At 34.9% G+C, this 25,224-nt stretch overlaps 1 protein-coding gene across 2 annotated transcripts in view; it reads left to right on the top strand.

The window, feature by feature from the left end:
* The window catches only part of GPHR (Golgi pH regulator), a 92,941-nt gene extending 70,361 nt beyond the window's left edge, over positions 1 to 22,580 (top strand). For both annotated transcript variants that reach the window (XM_081725541.1, XM_081725540.1), the window contains 3 exons: positions 11,072 to 11,257; positions 13,791 to 13,856; positions 22,241 to 22,580. In XM_081725541.1, coding sequence (XP_081581667.1) covers positions 11,072 to 11,257; positions 13,791 to 13,856; positions 22,241 to 22,450 — 462 coding nt within the window. In that variant the 3' untranslated portion in view covers positions 22,451 to 22,580. The remainder of the gene's footprint in view (positions 1 to 11,071; positions 11,258 to 13,790; positions 13,857 to 22,240) is intronic.
* The last annotated feature ends 2,644 nt before the right edge of the window (positions 22,581 to 25,224 follow it).

Here is a 25,224-nt window from a genome sequence, read left to right as displayed (position 1 = left end):
TAAACTTATTTTCTTATTTCATGAACTAAAAATGAGAATCAGATTTAACTTGAAAATAAAATCTAAGATTGGTACTGCCACATCTCCGGGCTTAAAACCTGTGTTGCTACGCAGTGTTGGGCAAAATTAATTGAAATCAATTGCAATTGATCAATCAATTGAAAGTAATTGCTCTGAAAATTAATTGCAGTTGATTTCGATTTGTAATTGAGAATTAATTTCAGTTGCAATTGAATTCAATCATAAAATTTGCAATTAAATTTTCGTCAATTGTTAATTGGTCACGAGGCAATTGAAACTTTTAATTGTCAGTCGCAAAGGGTGCAATTGAAACTTGTAATTGTTAATTGTTATTGAAATCAGCAATCAAAACTGAAGATAAGAAGATGTGTTTATATTGTGTTGTCCACTTGTTACTGTTTTACATATTTCAAATAAGGTCGACTAATGAATATTATCATTATTAAATCGTGATTCTTCCGGTATCCTTTTTACGTTTTAATTTTCAAAATGGAGAGATTAGGATTTAGTCTAATCTCGATGGAGCTTTGGGAGTTTACCAGCGGCTCGGCTCGCTTTGTAAATTAAAACGGAAAGACATTTCATGTTCTTCATGAACCTTGGTATTACATTTCTCTCATTTTGTAAATTTATTGCTAATTATCCCAGTAATATATATATCCTATTCATTGTTTAATGAATTTAATTCTTATTCTTATTTATGTCTTAAAATTTATAAATTCACCTTCATGACCTAGTTTTTTTTATTCCTTTTCTTAAACTTTGCTCTGTGTTTAAAATCAAGTAAGTTTTCTTCTGCTGCTTATTGCATGTCATGCGGACATACAGAAGCATTTCAGCTGAGCTGTTATTTTTGCTTCCTTTTCCTATCGTTTCTTTGTTTTGTTAGAAGCTATGCCTTAATCATACATTCTTTGTCTGGTTGTTGATATCGAAATAAATGGATTCAACATAAAGCTGGTATATAGTCACTTGCAAGAAAATTACTGCTTGCTTAAAAGCAATTCTTAAAACTAAACCTAAATAGTAAATGAAAATGAAATGAAATAAAAATAACTAAATGTCCCTTACTCTATATGTACTATAAATATATACACACACGATGTAACGATCCTAAAGCAAACGCCAAAAATATAGGCGGGTTGCGCGCGCACCTTACAGCTCACTGTTAATTCTTCCTTGTCATGTGCCACCTCCTTCCCCTCAACACGCGCGCGAAACATGAAACCTCGACAGTGACTGAGCAAGACAAATGTAAACGTGGCAAGTGTGTAGGTTGCTACTTGGCTGTTGCTCTCTCCACCCACTTTTTGTTGCGCGCGCAACCCGCCTATATTTTTGGCGTTTGCTTTAGGTATTTTAGTTTCCTCTTTGATTTTATTTTAAGGAAACGTCTGAGAATGATCTTTTTTCTTCTAACAATTGGGTAATGTAATTTTTTTCATTGTTTTGATCGAGTTTACTAATAGTTACCAATTAAAAATTACAATTCATCTAATATGTAATGTCTCCGGGCTTAAATTCTAGATCACCATACAATTACTTAGCCACCACACAAGGGTGGGCGTTTTTTTTTTTTATTTTTTTATTTTTTTAACATCTGTCTGCATGTTGAACTGGGAACAAAATATGCTTAAATGGTATTGTTTTTCTATAATTTTGGAAACAAGAACCAAAGCTCTGCAACATGTCGATCTGTCTGGAGCTATTGAATTAGTATGTTTAAGCACTATAAACTGTTTCCCTGGGATCGAACAGTGGATGTAAGCCACACAGAACAAACACTCCACCATCTTGTTATATGAGATTGTTTTATTTCTAGGTTCTAATTTGGGGGTGTATAGCGAGAGGTACAATAATTAAATCTCACATATCAAACTGTTTTATTTCTAGGTTCTAATTTGCGGGTGTATAACGAGAGGGACAATAATGAAATCTCACATATCAAACTTAAAAAGATCTTTAATAAGAGTTAATTTTTAATGTGAATTTATGTGTCTGTGAATGAATTATCTTAAGCACTTAGTAAGTCTAGCACAAACAGATTTCTCTGACACATACCTGGTATGTTCTGATAAGGATGAAGCTTACATTTCCATGCTGTTGATTACTACGCAGCTCCGACCCTGATGTGGTTCTAGTTGGTGGCGAATTATTACCTCGAAGACAGAGTATTGATGACTAGTAGTTCTTTCCTAGTCGAATAGTGGTTATGCCGAACACCCACTGTTTCGGCGGTGTTAAACTTAAAACAAGTAGAGAACTTTTCGTTATGTCCATGATAACGATAGCTAGAGATGCTGAACCAACTCCATGAACTACCTAAACTGCATGAACTCCCAGATCTGTCGGAACTCACCTTTCTTGAAATTACCTAATCTTTTATATCAGGATCTTTGCTGAGGTTGATAATCTAACAGCTCGTGGATGTAAAGCCACGTGCAGTGATAAAAGTATTCCGAGTCCGGGTTCCAGAAGTTCCAGGACAAATTTCGGAATTTAGATAGAAAGAAGTATGTGTGTGCTAGCTTTTCGTAATGAGTTTAGGTAAGTAAGTAAAGCTGTCATAAGCGCATAAGACAAATTCACAGACATTATTGTATAACAGTTACATCGTGGTCTAATTCTTCAGATACAATTGTTTACAAGTAAACTCATTTTCTTATTTCATGAACTAAAAATGAGAATCAGATTTAACTTGAAAATAAAATCTACGATTGATAGTGCCACACGTAGTGCCTACTCAGTGTTGTTACCCAAGCCTTTATCCAGCTCTTAAGGTATTCTTCATTAGTAGATCTTATCTTTTTAGATGTCGCGGGTGAGGGAAAAATAGTTGTTCTAACTAACTAACTAACTCTATGACCTAGACCGCTTTCACAGAAGCTCTCCACTGACTTCTATCCTTAGCCAATTGGATCCAGTTTCTACTTTGTATTCCTATCTCTGCGAGATCCATCTTAATATTGTCCTCCCATCTGCGCCTAGGTCTTCCTAATGGTCGTTTTCCGATTGGTCTTCCAGTCAAGACTTTGAAAGCATTTCTACTTTCTTCCATTCTAGCTACATGACCTGCCCACCTCAGCCTCCTAGACTTGACGACCCTAACAATGTTGGGTAAACCGTATAAATTATGTAGTTCCTCGTTATGAAGTTTCCGCAATTCCCCATTCCCGTTCCTCTTGGGTCCGAATATTCGTCTCAGGATCTTGTTCTCAAATACTTTCAGTCTATGTTCTTCCCTCAGAGTAAGCGACCATGTTTCGCAACCATACAGAACAACAGGCATGATTATCGTTTTATATATTTTAAGCTTCAAATTCCTCGACAGAATTCGCGACAACAAGAGATTTTGAACCGAATAGTAACACGAATTGCCTGCTTTTAGTCGACATTTAATTTCTTCGTGAAGATGATTTTCGTCTGTTAATATTGATCCTAAATATTTGAAAGTATCCACTTTGTCAAAAATAATATTTTAACGCATCCACAATTTGCCGTATTACGGTCCCGACCCACTTCCATGTAGTTAGTTTTCTCTGCATTTACTTCTAAACCCATGTCCCTGCAAGCGTTTAATAGGATCTCTGCATTTCTTTCTAAACCCATGTCCCTGCGAGCGTTTAATAGGATCTCTGCATTTCTTTCTATTGTTCTCCTATCATCCCCTATTAAATTTACATCATTAGCATATGCCATAACCTGGTGAATACCGTTCAACTCTAGGCCGTGGTTGCTATCTTCGATTTTCCTTATAGCGTATTCCAGCACAAAGTTAAATAATAATGGCGACAATGCATCTCCTTGTTTCGGGCAATTTACGACGTGAAAGCCCGTGGACAAAAATTTTCCTACCCGGACTTTACTTTGGGATTCATTTAAACATATCTTAATTAATCTAATTAGCTTTCTCGGTATTCCAAGTTCTTTAAGAACGTTGTATAATGTTTCTCTCCTAACGTCGTACGCCTTTCTAAAATCAATAAATAGTTGATGTACCAGGGTATTGTATTCCCACTTCTTTTCTAGTATTTGGTCGATAGTTGATCGATTTCGTCTAAATCCGCACTGATAATCTCCAATAATTTCATCTGCGTATGGGGTCAATCTTGCTAATAGAATATTTGAAAGGATTTTATAGGATGCTGACAGAAGAGAAATGTCTCGATAATTATTACAATCAGTTTTGTCGCCTTTCATGTGAATTGGAACAGTGATTGATTCTTTCCACTCTTGTGGCAATTCTTCCTTGTTCCAGATAAGGAGAATGAGTTTGTGTATCTTGTTCCACAATTTTTCGCCTCCAGCTAAAATTAACTCAGCCGGAATTTCATCTACACCCGGATTATTTTGCTTTGCATCGTCAATGCATATAACCAAGTCATAATTCTTTTGACTTTAGTTATCAAACTTACAATTTCAGCATATTGCGTTTTGGACTTCAATACAAGCAAAACTTTAGTTGACACTAACTGATGTGTTTTTGAAATATTAATGAAAACCGTAGTCAATTGAGGCAGTCCTCAGATCTTCTTGTGTCAGACTTTACAAGTAGTAGGCGCTTCATTGTTAGGATTGTATGCGACACTGTTAGAAGTATGTGTGTGTCACTGTTAGGAGAAATCAAACATGAATAGATACAAATTCCTCCCGTACATTAATAACTATAGAAGAAAATTACATATGTAGAGATCACTGCTTAGTATTGTGTATTTTTCATATACTGTACATAAATAAATAGATAATCTACCCCAGCAAATAAAAACGTATCAAATGCAACAGATTGGCAACGAACGGGATATTTTTTTAAAGTCATTGAAATTCGTTATTCTGGAAAACTGCGTGAGAATTGAACCAGAAGCACCTCATTTTGTTCAGCTAAATATGATCTGTCTATCGATATATGTTTCATCTTTGGATAATATTACAGTTAAACAAGAACTGAAGTTTAAACATCATAATTTTTAGCTATATCTCATTAACCATGTTACGTATTGTTCTCTTGCTAGCATCACAATGAAAAGCTTGATGTTGTTTCAGTATTAGTTTCATCTTAGTATGTTGTGTGCTTATCATGCAGCATCGATTTTTAGCTTTAAAATTTTTTCATTATTTTTTTCGAAAAGTACGCATGAGGATTTACACTCAGATCATTTTAAGATATATCGATTGGCATATATATCGTCTTCGGACATTTTTTCCCTTAGCTTGATGACAAATTTATTTGAAAAAGTCACACACATGAATAACTATGGAAGTGAGTATATATATATATATATATATATATATATATATATATATATATATATATATATATACAGACTGCCCCATAATTCGTGTGTAAACTTTAATTTCATAGTACTCAGAACTCGTAAAAGCTAGAACTGTGAAATTTTCAGGCAATTTAGAGGAAGGTCAGAAGATTTGTTTGATAGCAAAACGAAATCACGAGTGTTACTGTTTGCGGAGTTACAGGGTCAAAGGTCAAAATATGATTTTTTCCTTATAGGATTTCAATGTTAAATAATAGTCTCACATGCAACTTTTTGAATATTCATCTCCGGCAGCAAAAATTGGTATATCGACATAAATTCTGATCCGAAACAATGTGATAACGAGAAATGTGAGCAATCGTGACCCGGTAATCTCTAGCAGGTCATCTGTGACTCTTGAGGAAAAAGCTCCCTTTTCAACAGCTTATTGTACACAACGAATTCAGTTGAAGATAATGTTAAAAAAAAAAAAAAAAAAAAAAAAAAAAAAAAAAAAAAAACATATGCACAGCGGATCTACCGAACATCCTTTTTAGCAAAACGAAGAGGTCAGCAATATCATCAGAAGTCGAAGGTCACGTAGTTAAAATGTCATGTTTGATGTGTTAACAAATAAGAAACTGTGACATTGGAAATAATGCTTTGAAGTGCCATAGAACACATGCATAATGATCCTTCCAAGGAGTGTGTATGGGCATAGGGAAAAGGTCATCATAAGAGGTCAAAGGTCACGCAGTTAAAATTTCATGTTTGATGTGTTAGCAACTATGTACTGCGACGTTTGAAAAATGATTTGAGCTACCATGGAACACATGCATAAAGGTCCTTCGAATTGGTGTATATGGACATAGCAAAAAGATCAAAAATGTCATAAAAGGTCAAAGGTCACGCAGTTAAAATGTCATGTTTGTTGTGTTAACAAGTATGAAAATGTGACGTTAGAAAGATTGATTTGAGCTCGCACAGGACACATGCATAGTGCTGCACAGGACTCAGGTCCTTCCAATTGGTGTGTATGGGGATAGGAAAAAGGTCAACAATGTCATAAAAGTTCAAAGGTCACGTAGTTAAAATATCACGTTTGATGTGTTAGAAAATATGGAACGGCGACATTTGAAAAATGATTTGACGTGCCATAGAATACATGCACAAAGGTCCTTCCAACGGATGTGTATGGGTACAGGAGAAAGATCAAGGATGTCCTTAAAGGTCAAAGGTCATGCAAGTAAAATTTCATGTTTGATGTATTAGCAAGTACGAAACTGTGATGTTGGAAATAAGGATTTGAGCTGCCATGGAAAATATGCATAAAAGTCTTTCCAATTGGTGTGTATGGGCATAGCAAAACGGTCAACAATGTCATAAAAGGTCAAATGTCACGCAGTTAAGACATCATAGTTGATGTGTTAGCAAATATGAAAGTGTGACGTTTGAAAAATGATTTGACTTGCCGTAGAATACATGCAGAAAGGTGGCCATGGGATACATTAATGGTCAACAATGTCATAAAAGGTCAAAGGTCACGAAATAAAAAGTTCATAGTTCGTATATTGGCAAGTATGAGACGGCAATGTTTGAGAACTAATTTAGTTGGTATGGTATATAAAATTAAGAATGTTTATTTGGGCTCTCGGAAATCTTTTTTTTTTTAAATAACAAGAATACTTTATTTTAGGAAGTCATTACAGAATGCGCACTATTATGTGCAGAACATTCTAGGGCGTAGTGGGTGCACGATTTTCTTTCGTCTGATAGATTCTAAAAAACATTATTTTGGTAGCATTTTCCAATGAAAATATCACATATAAATGCAAATCACTCAGAAGTTCTAAAAAAAAAAAAAAAAAATGTATCCATATCAAATAGGATAATGCATTGAAAATAAACTGTTTCCAAGCAATACATTGTGTTGAGAAGTTTGAGGAGACAACAAAGATGTCCCGTATTCTCATGAAAAATAAATATGGCAGCCTTAATATTGGCTTGATGCTTACCCAGGAAATTTAGAAGAAAATAAAAATAATTCCACTGGAAATAAATTGCTTCCCCATGTGCAGGAAGAGACACACTCTTATCGTTTGTTTAAACCCTTTCGTGACTGAAGCATAAACACGATGGGCCTTATGCAGAGTTGTTTTGACGTCTGATTAAGGCGATACTACGGGGTTGACTAACGGATGGTTTTCAAAATTGTATTCAGTCTCTCTGATTAGGACGTAGTATTTGACGTAGTTAATCGCATGTGACTAATTAATCTAGAGCAGAGGCTAATCTTTTACCCACGGTTTAGCGTGCGGCACATTTCGTATTTCTTATTTCATGTATTTTCACTTTTACAGACTACGCATGCGCTCATCTACTTTTCCGTAGTTGCCACATTTATTTTTCTCGCCCGATGCATTGGGGTTATATAAGTTAATCATACCCAAATCAACTTTTTAGTCGTACTCAAAGTTGACTCCGAATACCAAAAAGTGCACCTTCCTTAGTAAAGAGCTAGTATGCCAGTAACTAGTCTGTAACTAACCCTCGATTAACGAATTCTCTTTGAATACCGCCCGATCTGTTTATGTTTTGGGCTCACGTCAAATAATCAGTCTGTTTCGTTCACAAGGGTGGTTTGGTGTTACTAGAATAATTTAGTTGGACAGAGGCAGTGTGGCAGTAGAGTGGAGTTGAGCTTAAAATTAAACGAGTTTGTGAATCTTGTGTGTCTTGTGAGTGTGTAAGAAAATAAAAACTGTTGTATTTCTTATTTTCTTTATACTCATAGGCCTACGTGTTTGGAAGTGTGTGTGTGTGTGTGTATGTGTAATTGTGTAAGTCACAATGGATACTCTAACAAAGAAACAACGTGCCAATTTACGTACAGTTCTTAGTAGGAAGTAGGTTACAAAAACGCGGGCGAAGAAGGCGTTTGCACAGCGGGGTGTGAAATTAAGCAATACCCAAATTCTTCATCTTTGCAAACACTTTCGGAATAACTGTTTTAGCAAGAAACAACTTTCTCAGGGACAACGAAAGGCAGGACCACCTGTAAGGATCTCTACCGAGGATACTAATCGCAGTGGTTCGTTCTGTGCTTAGTTCACCAAGAAAATCAATCCGTCGCCGGAGTATTGCACCCATCGTTAAAAGAAGTTCGCTGAGTAGGATATTGCGTGTGTTCGAGGTTAAGGCATACAGTATGAAGATTGTACATAAATTACATGATGATGATTTCGATGCCAGAATTTTAATTTGTAACTGGTTGATAGACAAATTAAATGAAAATCCCATGTTTTTATTTCAAATTATAATGTCAAATGAAGCTTTTTTTAAAAAATGGAACGTTGTCTTCGTCACATGAACGGTTCTTGGGAACCAGTCTACCGGCGGAAAGAATTGAACGCTGTGCAGATCAAAGGGGTATTATGGTGTGAATGGGACTACAGCAACTGGTGTAATAGGGCCGTTTTTCTTTGAAGGAAACGTTAATCAACTTACATACCAAAATATGTTGCGAGAATGTATTTTCCCTGAACTTGATCGCTTAAATTTTGATTCACACAATGATATGTGGTTTCAGCAGGATGGTGCTCGAGCACATCGTGCTAGGGCAGCATTACAAATTTTAAGGGGAAGGTTTGGAAACTGTTTAATAAATATGGTTTCTGATGTTGAGTGGCCAGCTAGAAGTCCTGATCTAACCCCATGCGACTTCTTTCTATGGGGCATTCTAAAGCAACGAGTTTATAAAACTCCTTCAACAACACTTGAAGAACTTCGACAATCGATACAGCGTACCGTTGAACAGATAACTCCAGACACTCTTGAAAAAAAACCTTCACAAAGTCCCTTATACACAGAGTGAACTTATGTTTAGCACATCACGGAGGTCACGTGGAATAAATTGCAATATACTAAAAATATTTACAGTCTAGAAGGAGGTCAATGTTTGTTATACAGGTAAGACAATATATTTCAAATATTTCTTTCTAGTAAATAGCTATTGATATGTTTCAATAAGAAAAAGACATTTTGAATGCAGTTTTGCAAAGCTAAGTAATTAACAAAAGGTGGAACTCACACTATTTTCTATTCATTGTTTTAAACATCACAAAAACAGATACATACCATTGCCTGCAGTACCTGAATTACAAAATTAGGCTTCTTCACCTTATGGCAATATTGACCTTTTCATTATGGTCATGTGCACCCCTTGGAAGGACCTTTCTGCATGTGTTCTATAGACGCTCAAATCCTCATTTAAAACGTCACAGTTTCATACTTGCTAAGACACCAACTATAATGTTCTAACTGCGTGACCTTTGACCTTTTATGACATTGTTGACCTTTTTCCTATTCCCATACACACCAATTCGAAGGAGCTTTATGCATGTGTTCTGTAGTAGCTCAAATCATTTTTCAAACGTCTCACTTTCATACTTGCTAACACATCAAACATGAAATTTTACTTGCGTGACCTTTGACCTTTTACGATATTGTTGACCTCACACACACCAATTCACACCAATTGGAAGATCCTTTCTGCATGTGTCCAGTGGCACCTCAAATCCTTATTTGCAACATCGCAGTTTCATACTTGTTAACACTTCAAAATTGGCCTTTTAACTGCGAGACTTTGAACCTCTGATGATATTGCTGACCTCTTCGTTTTGCTAAAAAGGATGTTCGGTAGATCTGTTGCACATATGTTTTTTAAACATTATTTTCAACTGAATTCGTTGTGTACAATAAGCTGTTGAAAAGGGAGCTTTTTTCTCAAGGGTCACAGATGATCTGCTAGAGGTTACCGGGTCACGATTGCCCACATTTCTCGTTATCACATTGTTTCGGATCAGAATTTATGTCGATATACCAATTTTTGCTGCCGGAGATGAATATTCAAAAAGTGGCATGTGAGACTATTATTTAACATTGAAATCCTATAAGAAAAAAATCGCATTTTGACCTTTGACCCTGTAACTCCGCAAACAATAATACTCGTGATTTCATTTTGCTATCAAACAAATCTTCTGACCTTCCTCTAAATTGCCTGCAAATTTCACAGTTCTAGCTTTTACGAGTTCTGAGTACTATGAAATTAAAGTTTACACACGAATGGTCACTGATTAGTATAATTTCAGTGGTAGCAGCTTCGGGGCAGCACTTCTTCCACAAGCAAATCAACGTACGCCGTGCGGTTCAGTAGTTGGTCACTGAAAGCAACTGTTTTATCGTCGTGAACCGCTGATCGTAAACATGCACAGTAACTTCGTAAGGAATTTCCCGAAAGTCTCTAAAGTAAAGGTCGAAATACGCGTAGAGGGAGGGCCATATCACGAGGAAAGAACAACTCTTCGGTAAGTCGATATTGCAGTCGGATTCAGCATGGCGAAAGAGTTTTGTGTGTCTGTAGTATACTAAGAATATAATAAGTGTCCGAAGGTGAGGAAATTATAAAAGACCAGTGAGAATCAGTCACTTTGTATTACAATCATTTCAGTCGTCTTACTATCACTTACGGCGATTGTAAAATCGTTCTTACAGCAGTCATATTTTCGTTCTTTTTGCCAATCGCCGAAATATTACAAAATACAATGTATTTTCTCTATACATCGACGCCTCTGAATGAATGGATACGGAGAAGAGGTCCAGCATAATCCACTTATCATAAAAAATTGATTTAACCGAAGCTGCAAATATTCAAGTGTTCGTATAGTTTGAAGAATGGTTAGTACAGAAACTTAAAAATTGCTATATTTATAGTAATGTAACTCATTTTCTATTTTTAGTCCACAGTGAACATTGTGTTTGACAGAGTTGGTAAAGTCGATCCTGTTACGAGAGGAATTGAAATAGCAGTGCACTGGGTTGGAATCAACATTGATGTTACGTTTTGGTCCCAACATATTTCATTTTTCCTAGTTGGATGCATTGTAGTAACATCAATTAGAGGATTGTTGCTCACTTTGACAAAGGTATGTGTGCTACTTGTCTCACTTAAAAATTATTGGTTTATTAATTGTTTGTAATGATTGCAATTGTTGAAACTGTAGTCTTCTTCAGGCGATGAGGTAAGAACGGATTAAGGAGGCCAGGTACTACAGTATTCCATGTACGAAAAGAGTACGCTCCATAGAAGAAACAATTAAACTTCCTTATTTCCTCCATTCATTAGTATTAAGCGCGAATCCACTCACATTATTTTTCAAATAAGCCAAGGACTTGTAAAATTAAACGTACCGTTTCTACTCATATCTATTCAAATTCTTAATACTGATGAATGGAAGATGAAATAAAGAATTTATGGATAAATGGAAGATATTGTATTGCTTTTATGAAGGTATCTTTTTTGTGCAGATAATATTTGTAGTTCTTCTAAACCCATTCATAGTCTATTGCCTAATTATGATTATAGTAATTATCAGGCTTACCATATCAGAAAATTGCGGCCTACAGCATCACAAAACATATTTCACGATAGAGAAGGGACAATCCGGAGCTTAAAGTTTTCTGGGCGTCTACCGTACATAGCATGGCCAGTTACGAGTTGAGTTCGTATTGCAAATAAGGTGAAAGGGGCCCTATTGGACAGTATTACGCGTTCTCAATCATCAGCAACCCAGTTTGCATACTATCGGCACAATTTCTTCTTGTTAACGGTGATCAGCAGTTTGAAGATTGCAACTTAACCGCAGATGTTCAAGCTATGCAAACCATGTCAGACTATGATTGTCACAGTAGCCTGTTCCAGGTGCTGATTTCAGTCTACAGTCCTTGGTGGAGGCTTCTCTCTCACCCACCGTAACACTTTGACTACCTAAATACACGCGCATCAACTAACCGTACTCGAACAATTTTGGCATTTTCAATATGTCACATTTTACATCACTACAGTCTACCCTTTTTAACACACATCTTTGTCCTACTAGTCTCACGACACATTACAGATTATCACCAGACAAATGATGCACCCACATCGTCGGTGTTTCCATGTAAACAACAGATGTTCCCATTATTTTGATAACCATCTCCACATATGGTATTACATTGAGATTTTGTCGAATCTTTGCATTAGTAAGAAATTTATCACACAGTTTTTACGATAGCCATCAACACAGAATTACAGATAATTCTTCATATATTCAAAGTAATATATTTCTTGTTTATTGTTACAAATATGGATAATTGAGTATCTCTGCTAGTTTGTGTATTTTATTGCATTTTCGTAACTTCAATAAACACATTTTATCATTCTAAATTGCAGGTAAGTCCTCATCCTAGTAATTCACGAAGTTTGTAATAGTATTAATTGCGGTGATCAAATTGGAGCATATAAACTCCAATACAATTTCCAGAGCAAGGTGTTCACATATCTGAGGTCCATTGGTAGGGTGGGAATTTGTTCACATAAGTTTTTCTTCTTGTTTTACTCTCAACACGAAGTTGAATTGGCTACGATATTGGGCGCACAAAAAAGATTTTCGTATTAAGTGTGCTGTTAGCAGCATACCCTTCAGGTAATCGTACAGTATAGGATAAAATGGAGATAAACCTGCTTTAGTGTAATGAAAAGTGGAATGTTTTGTGACACTTTCCGTTGTTCGCTACAAAACCTTAAAAAATAGTAGTGATTTGTTTTCTTATTCACGTTTCAGATACGTTTATTAGGCATATCTTTTGTATATGTTAATACTTGAAAGTGGAGTCTTCACGTTAGCACTATTTCGCGTTTAATGTATCTTGTTAAAAAGCTAATGCAAATGTATAGTGAAGGAACGAATTTTATTTCCGAACTAGTTTTAGAGCTATATGTAAACTCCAATACAATTTGAGGATAAACTCCAGATTATGTATAGTACCCGGAAGGAATAGGCTGTATCTAAAGAGCAGCTAGATTTGAGGATAAATCAATTGGAAAACCTATCTCAGCCCTCGACATCATTTGCTATCTCAGCAACAGGAAATTAAAGTTTAGTTTAATGTCCTGTGGTTATTCTCTGTGTGTTAAGGTGAGCTCTCATGGCTAAACAGTGTTCTCGGATTGGATTTCCTGAGGGATTACATGTAGTTGAATTTAAAACGAACTAATACATTATAGTGGCAAACGAGTGAGGTTGAAAGAATTGGTGAAACTAAAGTACTGAGAAAAGGAAGAACTGAAGAAACGCACAAACACGATGTGGTCACATATTTGTATTATGTTGAGTAGAACCAGAGACCCTTCGCATCATAGCTGACTTTAATTGAATAAGTGGTCAGATTGGCGTCCATTTCTGTCATTAGGAAATGATTTGTAGTTTCTTAATTAAGATAAAATTTCCAGTAGTCATCGTGTACTCTGTCAGTACTAAAGGTGTGTTCCTTTCGGATTTCAAAACAATATTTTGCCTAAAGTGAGTGTGAAATACTCAATGACTTACATTTTTATAGTAATGAGTAAGTATTTATTATTGAATGAATATCTGTTCTTGCACTGCTCTTAATTACTATTTTTCTTATCTTTTTCAGTTCTTTTATGCTATATCTAGCAGTAAGTCGTCCAACGTAATTGTTTTGATATTGGCTCAGATCATGGTAAGTGACTACATATTGCTTCAGAAATTTATGTTTGATATTTTGGCAGTAGCAAAAAAAATGCGTTTTTAAAATAAGTACCGATATTATTAGCTCGACTGTTGTTTGATTCCCAAGAGGGCACGAAATTTTCCGAAAATGATGTAAATGAAATGAGTTTGAATGCGCAGCTGAGTGCTAACATTTTGCGTTTGCATAAAATCAGTGTTTATAACTGCTGAGGAGTGTAAAGACAATCCACAGCAAGCAGGTAATATTATTTTAATTACAAATAATGAACTCCAATGTCAGAAGTTGTCTTGGATGCTATTTGCACGAAGAACCTGTTTTCATTGACGAGTTATTTTTGAATAACCTGAATCTAATAAAGCTCTAGACGATTCATCTTCAATATATGTGTTTTTGAGAGAGTTGCGTTAATCATGTTTTTCTATGGGTAATTAACTAATTTCTTTTCGTCACATACATTCGAACAAACTATGAAGGGAGTGTGTCCTAACTTGTTTCGTGCTACCCTTGTTAGGCTTATTAATGCAATTTCCAAATTATAAATAAAATAGTATAGTACCTTGTTTGTCTTGATCACTGACGTATTGGAACTTAATTGAATTAAGAAAATGACTGATTATTGCAGGAAAATGGGAAATGAGACCAATGTGCATTGAGTCTTATAGTTAGCATGAAAAGATTTATACGTATTAGTCATTGCATAAATCATCTGCGGTAACTACTGAAACTCTAATAGGATATTCAAATTCATTGAAGGAAGCTAAAATTGGTGATAAATTGACCTTAATAATCTATAAATAAATTATACAGGATATAAGACTAGTATAGGAAACATCTTATTTGCTGCCTTGAAAGTAAGACATCCAGTCTGGACAATGTGTATGCATTAATTTAAAAATATAATAACAAATCGATGGGTCTTCGCCTATCAGGGTGTCTACTAATCAGGGAAAGTCAGAGAATTTGTAGGGTCAGGGAAAGTTAAGGAATGTCATTGTGTGTCAAGGAAAATCTTGCCCAGGACCTCTATAATGGAAACTAGCCTAAGGCTAGCTGGGGCTTCGCCCCAAGACCCTCACGCTAGCTCGAGCTACGGTCTCGCACGTCATAAACTTAAAAGCATGCCAGATTTCGTCATTATTGTGTTACCGGAAGTACCAACATTTTGGGGTGCAGAATATGCGCCACTTCAATAACATGGAAAAGATTTTTCAGTTTCCCATAAAACCCATCTAAAATTGATTTTTGTTACTTAAATAGTGCTATCAGAAACCCAGGCTTCCCATCTGTCCTGTTTTCCTATTTTTCCTATATTTTGGGAATGTGTGTATATTTGTCCTATATATGTCCTATATTTTAATTTTGTCCTTTATTTCCTGTATTTTTCAGTCATTGAATTATTAAAAATATTAGCCAAGGGCAGTTCCAGTGATTATTTAAATTGCTACATATTAGCAATATGTTAAATGTGTTTTATCATTTTTTTTCTGAGGACTAGTCACTAATTCTCACTATTATTTTTTTAATTTGCTTTTTCCTATCCTCCCATGTCCACTCTTTTTTTCTTTGTTTCCTGTGTGCTTGTTCTTCCCCAGCAAAGCTTAACTGAGGAACCTTGCCATGCTCCAGTTTCTTATAACGCAAGCTGTATCAGCGTTTTCGTTCAACAGTGTTTGCAGCAGTATTGGCTGGTCATTGAGGTGTGCTGGTATTCACCAACTTTCCCAGCGCCTTCCAATATTGCTGTGCATAATTACAGCAATTACAGCAGACAAAGTAACGAGGCAATACACATCTTTCCCCAACCTTGAAAGTTAATTTGGAGTCCTTTTCAAGAAAACCATCTGTGTAAACAAGAAAGTTATTGTATAGGAAAACCCATTTCCAAAAGTTTTTGCATTTAAATTCTATTACGGTGTGATGACTAAATAATAAAAATAAATAAAGTGGAAAGGGTGGTTGTGAGAGATGAAGGGAGGCCACTAAAATAGTCATAAATTACAGATAAATGAATTGGTTCGTTTGTACGTTTGTAGAATATTGTATAAGCATATAAACAATGATGAAAACTTAAAATTTACTTTAAATATAAGTTATTTTTCATGAGTTATACTAAGAAAAAAGATAGCGACAGAGTCAGGGAAATTATAATTTTGTCAGGGAATTTGATTATGCTTGCTTGGTAGACACCCTATCTATTGTGATAATATGTACAACAGATATCGCTGAGAAAATGTATTTCAGTAATGTCAGTAATTGCATCAGCAGCAGTATTTATATTAATGAGATGAGCAACATGATTAGGTTAGATTAGTTAGGGTAGATAGGATAGGGCAGTTTAGGTTAAGGATATTAGTAATTGCTTATTTATTACTTTCATGTATGTATGTAATGTATTGATTTTGAGTCCACATGAATATTATTATTACTATTATTGTATGAATTGTGGTAATTGAGTGAGTAATAACAATTAATATATGGAGAACTACTTTCCATTGAAAATGGAATATGAATATGAATATGAATGCATTTGTCCCACATTATAATATTGAATCATTATTTTGAAAATAATATGGAATTATTGATTTCGAAGAAATATAGTAATGTGTTTTATGATGTGCATATAAGCAAATGTTGCTTTGGCTTATTGCTGAAAAAAAAAAAAAAAAAAAAAAACTAGTTTATAACAGTAGTAGATTTGTATTACAATTGCATTGCTTTAAATATTATTATTATTGATTAAACGAGATATTGTCAACTTATCAAGAAAGCTAGGACCAAGCATAGATCTTAATACTGAGAAAAATATCCAGACTGAGCTTTCATTTCGTATTAGTAAATGGAATAAAAAATGAAGAATTGATAAAATTTGAATGCAAACTTTATTAAATTTATAATACAACTGAGAATTTAACAAAATAAATTGTTATGCTTTATGACCCATCAGCTTACAAAAGTATCGTACCTATACCAATTATTCACAAAAAGTATAGCATTTTCATAATATAAAGTATAGCATTTTTTGTATATAATCTCTTATGGAAGTTAATTACACTGAAATTTGTTAATGAGATTCTGCATTTGAATTTAATAAAATTGTTTGGTGCTGAAAAGAACATCTATTTATTTGTATTGAAACAGATAGTAAAAAATGGGAGACGGTTTTATGAAATGTCTCTCATATTGTTCAATTACACAGAAGGGATTATTTGTTCAGTATCGTTTTAGAATGGATGTAATAATGTGATTATACGAATTGAGAAAAAATTGTGAACACTTTGATAAAGACATATTACGGTCTCCAACCAGGCCCGTGCTGGCCCACCGGGGACACCGGGACGTGTCCCGGTGCGCCCTCCGAAACATCATAATATAAATTAAGGTACTAGTTTTTAGTAATAAATTCTTATAGTTTTATTGGTAAAGAACCCGTGAAAGGTGCAGTGCGCCCTTTACATTAGGCGCCCTTGTGAAACCACATCAAAGATGAACGATTTTATTTCACTCTTCTGTATACCATGTTTCTGTACAATAAATACACACAGTTACTGTCGGTAAAGAACCCGTGAAAGGTACAGTGCGCCCTACGAAACATCACATTATAGGTAAGTGGTATTAGTTATCCTGTATACCAGCTTTGTATAACAAATTTAAATAGTGACTGTTAATAAAGAACCTGTGAAGGATACAAGGCGCCCTTTACATAAGATACCCTGCGAAATATCACACTACATTTTTTTTAAAAAAATATTTTTCTATATTTCAGTTTTGTATTATAAATTCATACAGTTACTATTGGCAGAGAACAGAGTATAATCACTTACAAAAATGTAGGTATAAAAGTTAATGTAGCTATAAAACGAAACAATGTGATACATCAAGAATAGTTCGGATAATCAAACGTACGATGCATTAATGAAATACTTCATTGACACTATTCTCTAATTTACGATTTTTAAGGCATCGAAGCTTTCACAGTCTTAATATGCATCTATATATCCGAGCATATCGATTGTTCCTGTGGGTTTTAAAGCAGTGTTCAGATTATCAGTACCTATCGTATTTCTAAAATATAGCTATATTAATTTCCGTGAAATGTGGTCCTCCTGTCACCTCAGGTTGTGGATCGAGGAGAAGGCCTCTAGATATAGAGCTTAGCTGCGAATATACTGAATAAGCAGTCGCACACAGACAAGTGGCCATCCTCCAGCTTGGGGATTTGGTGTGAGGCTAATAATCTCATCCTGTATATATATATATAAAAAAAGTATTGTTCAGATATATTCGCCGAATTCTCAGATCAGAACTGATAACTTGGCACGAACTCAGCAAAGTAAAATCAACATGATATTTGAAACATGGAATATAAGAAGTCTCTATAGGGCAGGCGCGTTAACATTTGTAACGAATCTGTTTAGAAATAGAGGATGGACTTAATGGGATATCAGAAAGTTAGATGAGAAGGAAATGGAGGAGTCAAGTTGGGAAATTTTACGTTCCTTTACAGGGAACGAATTAAAAATTACCAACTAGGAACTGAGCTTTTCGTTCACGAACGAATAATATCAACAATTACATGGGTTGAATTTGTTAATGATAGATTCTCTTTTTACTTCTTTTAAGGGTCGGTGGTGTAATATTATTGTTTTATATGCGCAGGCTCCAATAGAAAATAACGATGACGATAAAAAAGACAGATTTTATAAAAGAATAGAACGGGTGTTTGATCATCTTTCTCAATACCATATGAAAATTCTGTTAGGCTGTTTCAATGCGAAGGTAGGACGAGAGGGTACTTTCAAACCGATTATATGGAATACATGTCTGCATAAGGAAGGTTGTGACAATGGCGTTAGACTCGTGAACTTTGCAACATCCAGAAACCTTATCGTGAAAATTCTAAAATTCCCTCATCACGACATTCATAAATATACTTGGACTTCATCACATGGAAAAACACATAATCAAACTGATCACGTTTTAGTAGACAGAAGAAAACAGTCTAGCAGAACTGATTTTCGGTCATTCAGAGGAGCTGATTGTGATACTGATTACCACCTGGAACCAGCGATAGTAAGAGAGAGACTATCGTTGAATAAAGGAAATATTCAATATCTGAAAACGGAGCGGTTTAATTTAAAGAAATTAGAGGAGAGTCAAGTGAGAGGAGAGCCAGATTGAAATGTCGAATATATTCTCGGTTTTAGAAGATTCGGAGTGCACTAGTGTTCAGGATACTTGATTGAAATTAGAGATAACATTAAAATTTCAGGAAAAGAAATATTGGGGCACGCAGAAATACATAGAAACAAACCACGGTTCAACCAGGAATGCACTAAAGTAGCAGAGAAAGGAAAACAGAAGAAACAGGGTTGGCTACAAAATCCGAACGAAGTAACTACATAAAATTTCATTGTCATCAGGCGGAAAACTTCCAAAACTTTTAGAACAAAGAAATGCGATTTTTGAAAGCTAAAATTAATTAACTTGAAGATAATACTAAAAACAAAAACATTCGGGACATATATAAACGCAACGACGAACTTAAGAAAGGCTATTAATCTCGAGCTTATATATTAAAGAAAGCCAACGGAAGAGTTCTCACTGTTCAGGATAGCATCTTAAATAGATGGAAATAGAAAGATATCTTTGACAATTTGCTTAACACATAGCCAAATACTTATGTTCGTGTAGAAAGTGAAATGCATACAGCATAACTATATATTCCAGAACCTAACCAGACAGAGATAGAAATCGCTATTCCTCCCGGTGTAGACAAAATTCTGACTGACTTAATTTTAGCTGGAGGGGAAAAATTGTAGAGCAAGATACACAAACTCATTCTCCTTATCTGGAACAAGGAGGAATTACCAAATGTTAAAAGAATCAATCATTGTTCCAGTTCAGAAGAAAAGCAACAAAACTGATTTAATAATTATTGATTCACTTCTCTTCTGTCAACATCTAATAAATCTTCTTAAATATTCTATTAGAAAGATTAACTCCATATACAGATGAAATTATTGGAGATTATCAGAGCGGATTTAAGGAAAATCGATCAACTATTTTACAGATATTTACCATTTTACTAATACTTGAAAGGAAATGGGAATACAATGTCCTGGTACATCAATTATTGACTTTAGACTCGTGTAGGAGGGAAACATTGTACAAGATCCTTACAGAATTTGGAATATCGAAAAAGGTAGTTTAATTATGTTTAAATGAATATTAGAGTAAGGTTCTAGTACAGAAATTCTTGTTCATGAGCTTTCACTTTGGGAATCTTCTGAAACAAGGAGATGCGTTGTCGCCATTATTATTTAACTTTGTTCTGGAGAACACTATAAGGAAAATCAAAAACAGTAATCAGGTCCTAGAGCTGAATTGTATTTACCAGGTTATGGCGTATGCTGATGATGTAAATTTAATAGGGGATGATAAAAGAGTAGAAAGGAATGAAGAAATCTTAATTAACGCTTGCAGGGATATGGGCTTAGAAATAAATGCAGAGAAAACTAAATACATGGAAGTTTGTCGAGATCGTAATACTGCATTTTATGGATGCGTTAAAATACCAAATATTATTTACTTTCGACAAAGTGGATACTTTCAAATATCTAGGATCATTATTAACAGACCAAAACCATAATCACTTAGAAATTTGATGTCAACTGAAAGCAGGGATTTCGTGTTATTTAGTTAAAAATCTTTTGTTGCCGCGAATTTTTTTGAGGAATTTGTAGGTTAAAATATAAAAATAAAAATCATGCCTGTTGTTCTGTATGGTTGCGAAACATAGTCATTGACTCTGAGGGAAAATCGCAGATGAAAGTATTTGAAAACAAGATTCTTAGATCAATATTCAGACTCCAAGAGGAACGGGAATGGGGAATGGCGGAAACTTCATAACGAGGAACTGCATAATTTATACGTTTACCGAACATTGTTAGGGTCATCATGTTTAGGAGGCTCAAATGGGCAGGTCATGTAGCCAGAATGGAAGAAATTAGAAACACTTTCAAAGTTATAACTGAAAATTCAAATAGGAAAACGACCAGTAGGAAGACTGAGACGCAAATGGGAGGACAATATTAAAATGGTTTTCGCAGAGATTGGAATAAAAAGTAGAAACTGGGTCCAGTTGGCTAAGGACAGAAATCAATGGAGAGCTTTTGTAAACGCGGCACTGAACCTCCTGTGTCCATAGCCCATAGAAGTATATTAAGTTGTTGATATATTTAGCTTCTTCTTTTCACTTGACATAAATGTTATTACATGAACTAAAAAAGCTTTCATCTAGTAAAAGAGGATTTCGATTCGAGGTTTCCACCAATTAGCTATTTACGTTAATACTAAAACAAATTTGGTGTTGATTTTGATATAAAATGTCACCCATACTTTCTTTCAAAGTCTGGATATACTGTATATATATATCCGTTTGTATGGGCGCCCTTTTAGTAGACTTGTTCACCGCCCTCATTAGTATCCCAGCACGGGCCTGTCTCCAACTCAGACTAAGTGCAAGCAAATATTGTAGCCTCGAAAGGTATTTGTTCGTTTAGAAACAAAACTACTAAGTTATGTCTTACTGTCTACTTACGAATTAACATTTGCAGCTGTAGCTGTAGCCATAGAATAATAAATAATTCTATTCCATAGTTTAAAATTTTAATTTATATGCCATTAAAGTTTGTAATTTAAGTGTAAATAACTGCAATACCGATAGTCAAATTTTAAGCAAAAAATCATTAAAGCATTATTTAAGATGTTTGGTTCTTTCCTATACTATTTTAAATTACATTTTACACTCTGAGAACATAACGTAAAGAGGTTTAAGTTATTTTTCTAACATTTTGATATTCCACTTAAAAAATTACTAATTTGTATATTTATCAAAGTAATTATCATAACATACTTACAAAAATAAATATTCACCTCAACAAAAATATTCACAATTTGCTTTTTAAAATTTTATTTAGAAGTCATTTTGAGAGTAATGATGTTCTTACTACGAGTAACAGCCATATTAAGTACACAAGTACACTAACGTATCCTATATCTTTGTGCACTACGTATTATGCACTTGCAGACTTATAAACTTGAACCTTTTGTCACACACAAGGTGACGTCAGTTCCAGAAATAAATGTACTTTGAATGCACACACATAGTTTTTGGACATGACCTGAGATTCAGGGCAATAGCTAACAAACAGGTCTTGCACATTGACCATAAGTGCAGGTTGCGTCGCGGTATTTCTTAAAATGGTAAGAATGCTAAATTCGTAACATAAACCTAAAACGACTCTCGGTAGTTTCTTTTGAATGTATTATATACTAGAGTAAACTTAATATACTTTTTTCTTTCTTACCAGGGTATGTATTTCGTATCTTCAGTGCTATTGATGAGAATGAATATGCCACCCGAATATAGAATAATCATCACCCAAGTTCTAGGTGAACTTCAGTTTAGCTTCTACCATCGATGGTTTGATGTGATCTTTTTAGTTAGTGCATTATCATCTATTGGATTTTTGTATTTAGCCCACAAACAAGGACCAAGTGACAGAAGTATGGGTCACTGAATGACATGTGTATTAGAAACTGAAATGTGTATGTGTATAATACGAACATGGATTATATTTGTATATCTGTCAACATGTATATACAGAAATACATGATTTTTTTAATTACATCTTTTCAAAAACTAAATAAGTTTCAAAGTGTTTTGCTTATAGAACTTATTCATAAAGAAATAACCAGTGGCTCTACCTTGTGACTGAACTTAAATTTTTATGTAAATTTTTATTTGAATTTAATTGTTTCTTTATAGGATAATGTTATTATTCAGCTTTTCAGCACCAAGACTGTTTGACACAAAAGAAACTAAAGATGGGATATTACGTGTATATCGAAATTCTAAATGTGATAAGACTTGAAAAGGTGTAAAATAACTACACCTGGGCTATTTACAGAGTCAGGTCCGTGTGAGACTAACTGACTATATCTCATGTAAACTGCCAAAATTTCCGCAAGAGGTTACTGAAGTTGCCGCTGCGTGTGCCACAACTGGATTGTCGTTGCCCACGAATAATTTGTTTGATTGTTTCTGATCATTTCCTTTTACCGGCTATTCCAATCTAGATTTAAATGTTCATTATTTTAAACCCTCTTCTCAATGCAAAAAGAACCACGGCAGCGTTATCAGTGAAACGTTTACGTACCAACTGGACGTTCGGATTCAATGCACTTACAAGTACCAGCTACCGGTTTGACATGACATCATGCTTCATGTGGTTGTTCTATGTGTAAATAATGAACGATTTTGTTACAGTTGCGCATAATACTCAAACATTATAATATGTTTTATGCAAACCATTTAATCATTGCATGGATAATACTCAAGTAATACAATTATCAAAATAATGGATATACCTTAACTAAATGAAACTACCTAATTATATAACGTTTGAAAACCTTTAGCATGTAGAATTCATGAATATTATTCGTGAACCTCCAGAGATATAGTTTGTAACGTTTTTTATACAGTACGGCATCCAGTTGCATTAACGACGATGGAGAAGCAAATCTGCTCTAATTTGTTTTAAACAAAGTTGCAGAGGTTAGATTATTGCAAAAAGGCAAGATTTTCTCCTCTGACGTAATATCGCAAAACCATAAATTCAGTATGTAGCACCTAATATCGCGGAAGTAAAATACAAATTTTGCGTTATATTGACGCAAACAGATATATAATGGAGCTTCTGTCACTTACTAAAATGTCCAGAATATCACTAGCAATAAGTCGTCCTTTTAGAGTAATGCTAGGACCAACGGAATACCATAAAATTACACTGTTCTACAAAAAAATAAAAAAAGTTCTATTTCTGGGTAACAAAGTAGTGATTCTGAAAGGATTTTCACTCCTGAATTCAAATCTGATTTTAGTTTTTCTGCATCAGGGATAGTTTTGGAGTAATCAGCACGTAATGTTTATGTTTGTAAAGCATTACTATATATTGTTGACACTATATATTACATAGAATTATAGGTATGCGAAACAGCTGTCGACCGTACAAAATGGTTTACTATTTCTTTTGTACTGAGTGTCTCTCTTGTCTCTAATGATACACCAGCAATAGTCTGCCAGCATGGTGGGCATCCACTTCCCTTCATAACGTTTTTCAGTGGTGGATATATCTTTATGAAATCTTTCTCCGTGTTCATCGGAAATGTCACAGCAATTACTGGGGAAGTAATCCAGATGTAAGTCCATGATATGCACCTTCAAGGACATTTTGCACCCTAAATCCTGATAAGCTGCAAGCATTTCATCCACCATCTCCTTGTATTTAGGGTCCCGTCTTCTCCCAAGGAAGTTTTTGGTTACTTTCGTAAAACTCATCCGTGCGCGCTTTTCTTTCTCTGTGAGACATGCCTCAAAACCTCTATTTTTGTGCAGTTCTCGTATCTGCGGACCTACAAACACGCCCTCTCTTATTTTTGCAGCTGACAGTCGAGGAAATTTGTCAGCAAGATATGCAAAAGCTGGCCCACTGAGATCCATTGCCTTCACAAGCTGTTTAATAAGTCCAAGTTTTATATGTAAGGATGGAACAAGAACATTTCTAGGATCTACAAGACTGCCCCTTTGCACATTCTTTTCATCAACTGTCCAATTGCGTTTAGGCCACTCATTTTTCACATAGTGGGAAGTTCTTTCCCGACTATCCCATTCACACAAAAAGCATGCATACTTCGTGTAACCTTGTTGCATCCCTAATAATAATGCTTACCTTGAAGTCACAACACAACTTCCACTTATGTTCACTGTACTTAATTAAGGTCAATATCTTTCTGAAAATTTCATAACTCATCTTTGGTAAAAGTGGCATATGCAACTGGGATTGAAGGCAGTTTATTCCCGATATGCAGCAATACACCTTTTAAGCTATTCTTCGAAGCATCCAAAAATAATCTCCATTCACCAGGTTCGTATGTTATGTGCAAGGCTGTCATTAATCCATGAACATCATTGCAGAATGTCACGGAAGTATCAGTGGCAAAATAAGACAAAAGCACGTTCTCTGTTCCTGAAGGTTATGTTGGTTGTTTCGTGGAGAAGGTTATATTGCTGTAACCTGGAGCCTAACAATTCTGCTGTCTGTTTACTGAGTTCTAAGTCTGGCACTAAATCATTTAAATCATCCTGCTGTAATACACGTGGCGTGGGCGTACTCGTTGCCTTGATACGGGGGATCCCTTCTTTTTTTCCGGAGATGTAAGTTCTGTAGTGCTACTTTCTTCACTATCACTCATCTCTTTTATATCTGTGGACCTTGAAGAAACTTGTAAAGCT

Source organism: Thermobia domestica, chromosome 9 (assembly GCF_964235325.1).
Source record: "Thermobia domestica chromosome 9, izTheDome1.hap1.1, whole genome shotgun sequence".
Taxonomy (NCBI): domain Eukaryota; kingdom Metazoa; phylum Arthropoda; class Insecta; order Zygentoma; family Lepismatidae; genus Thermobia; species Thermobia domestica.
This window is presented reverse-complemented; position numbering and strand designations above follow the sequence as displayed.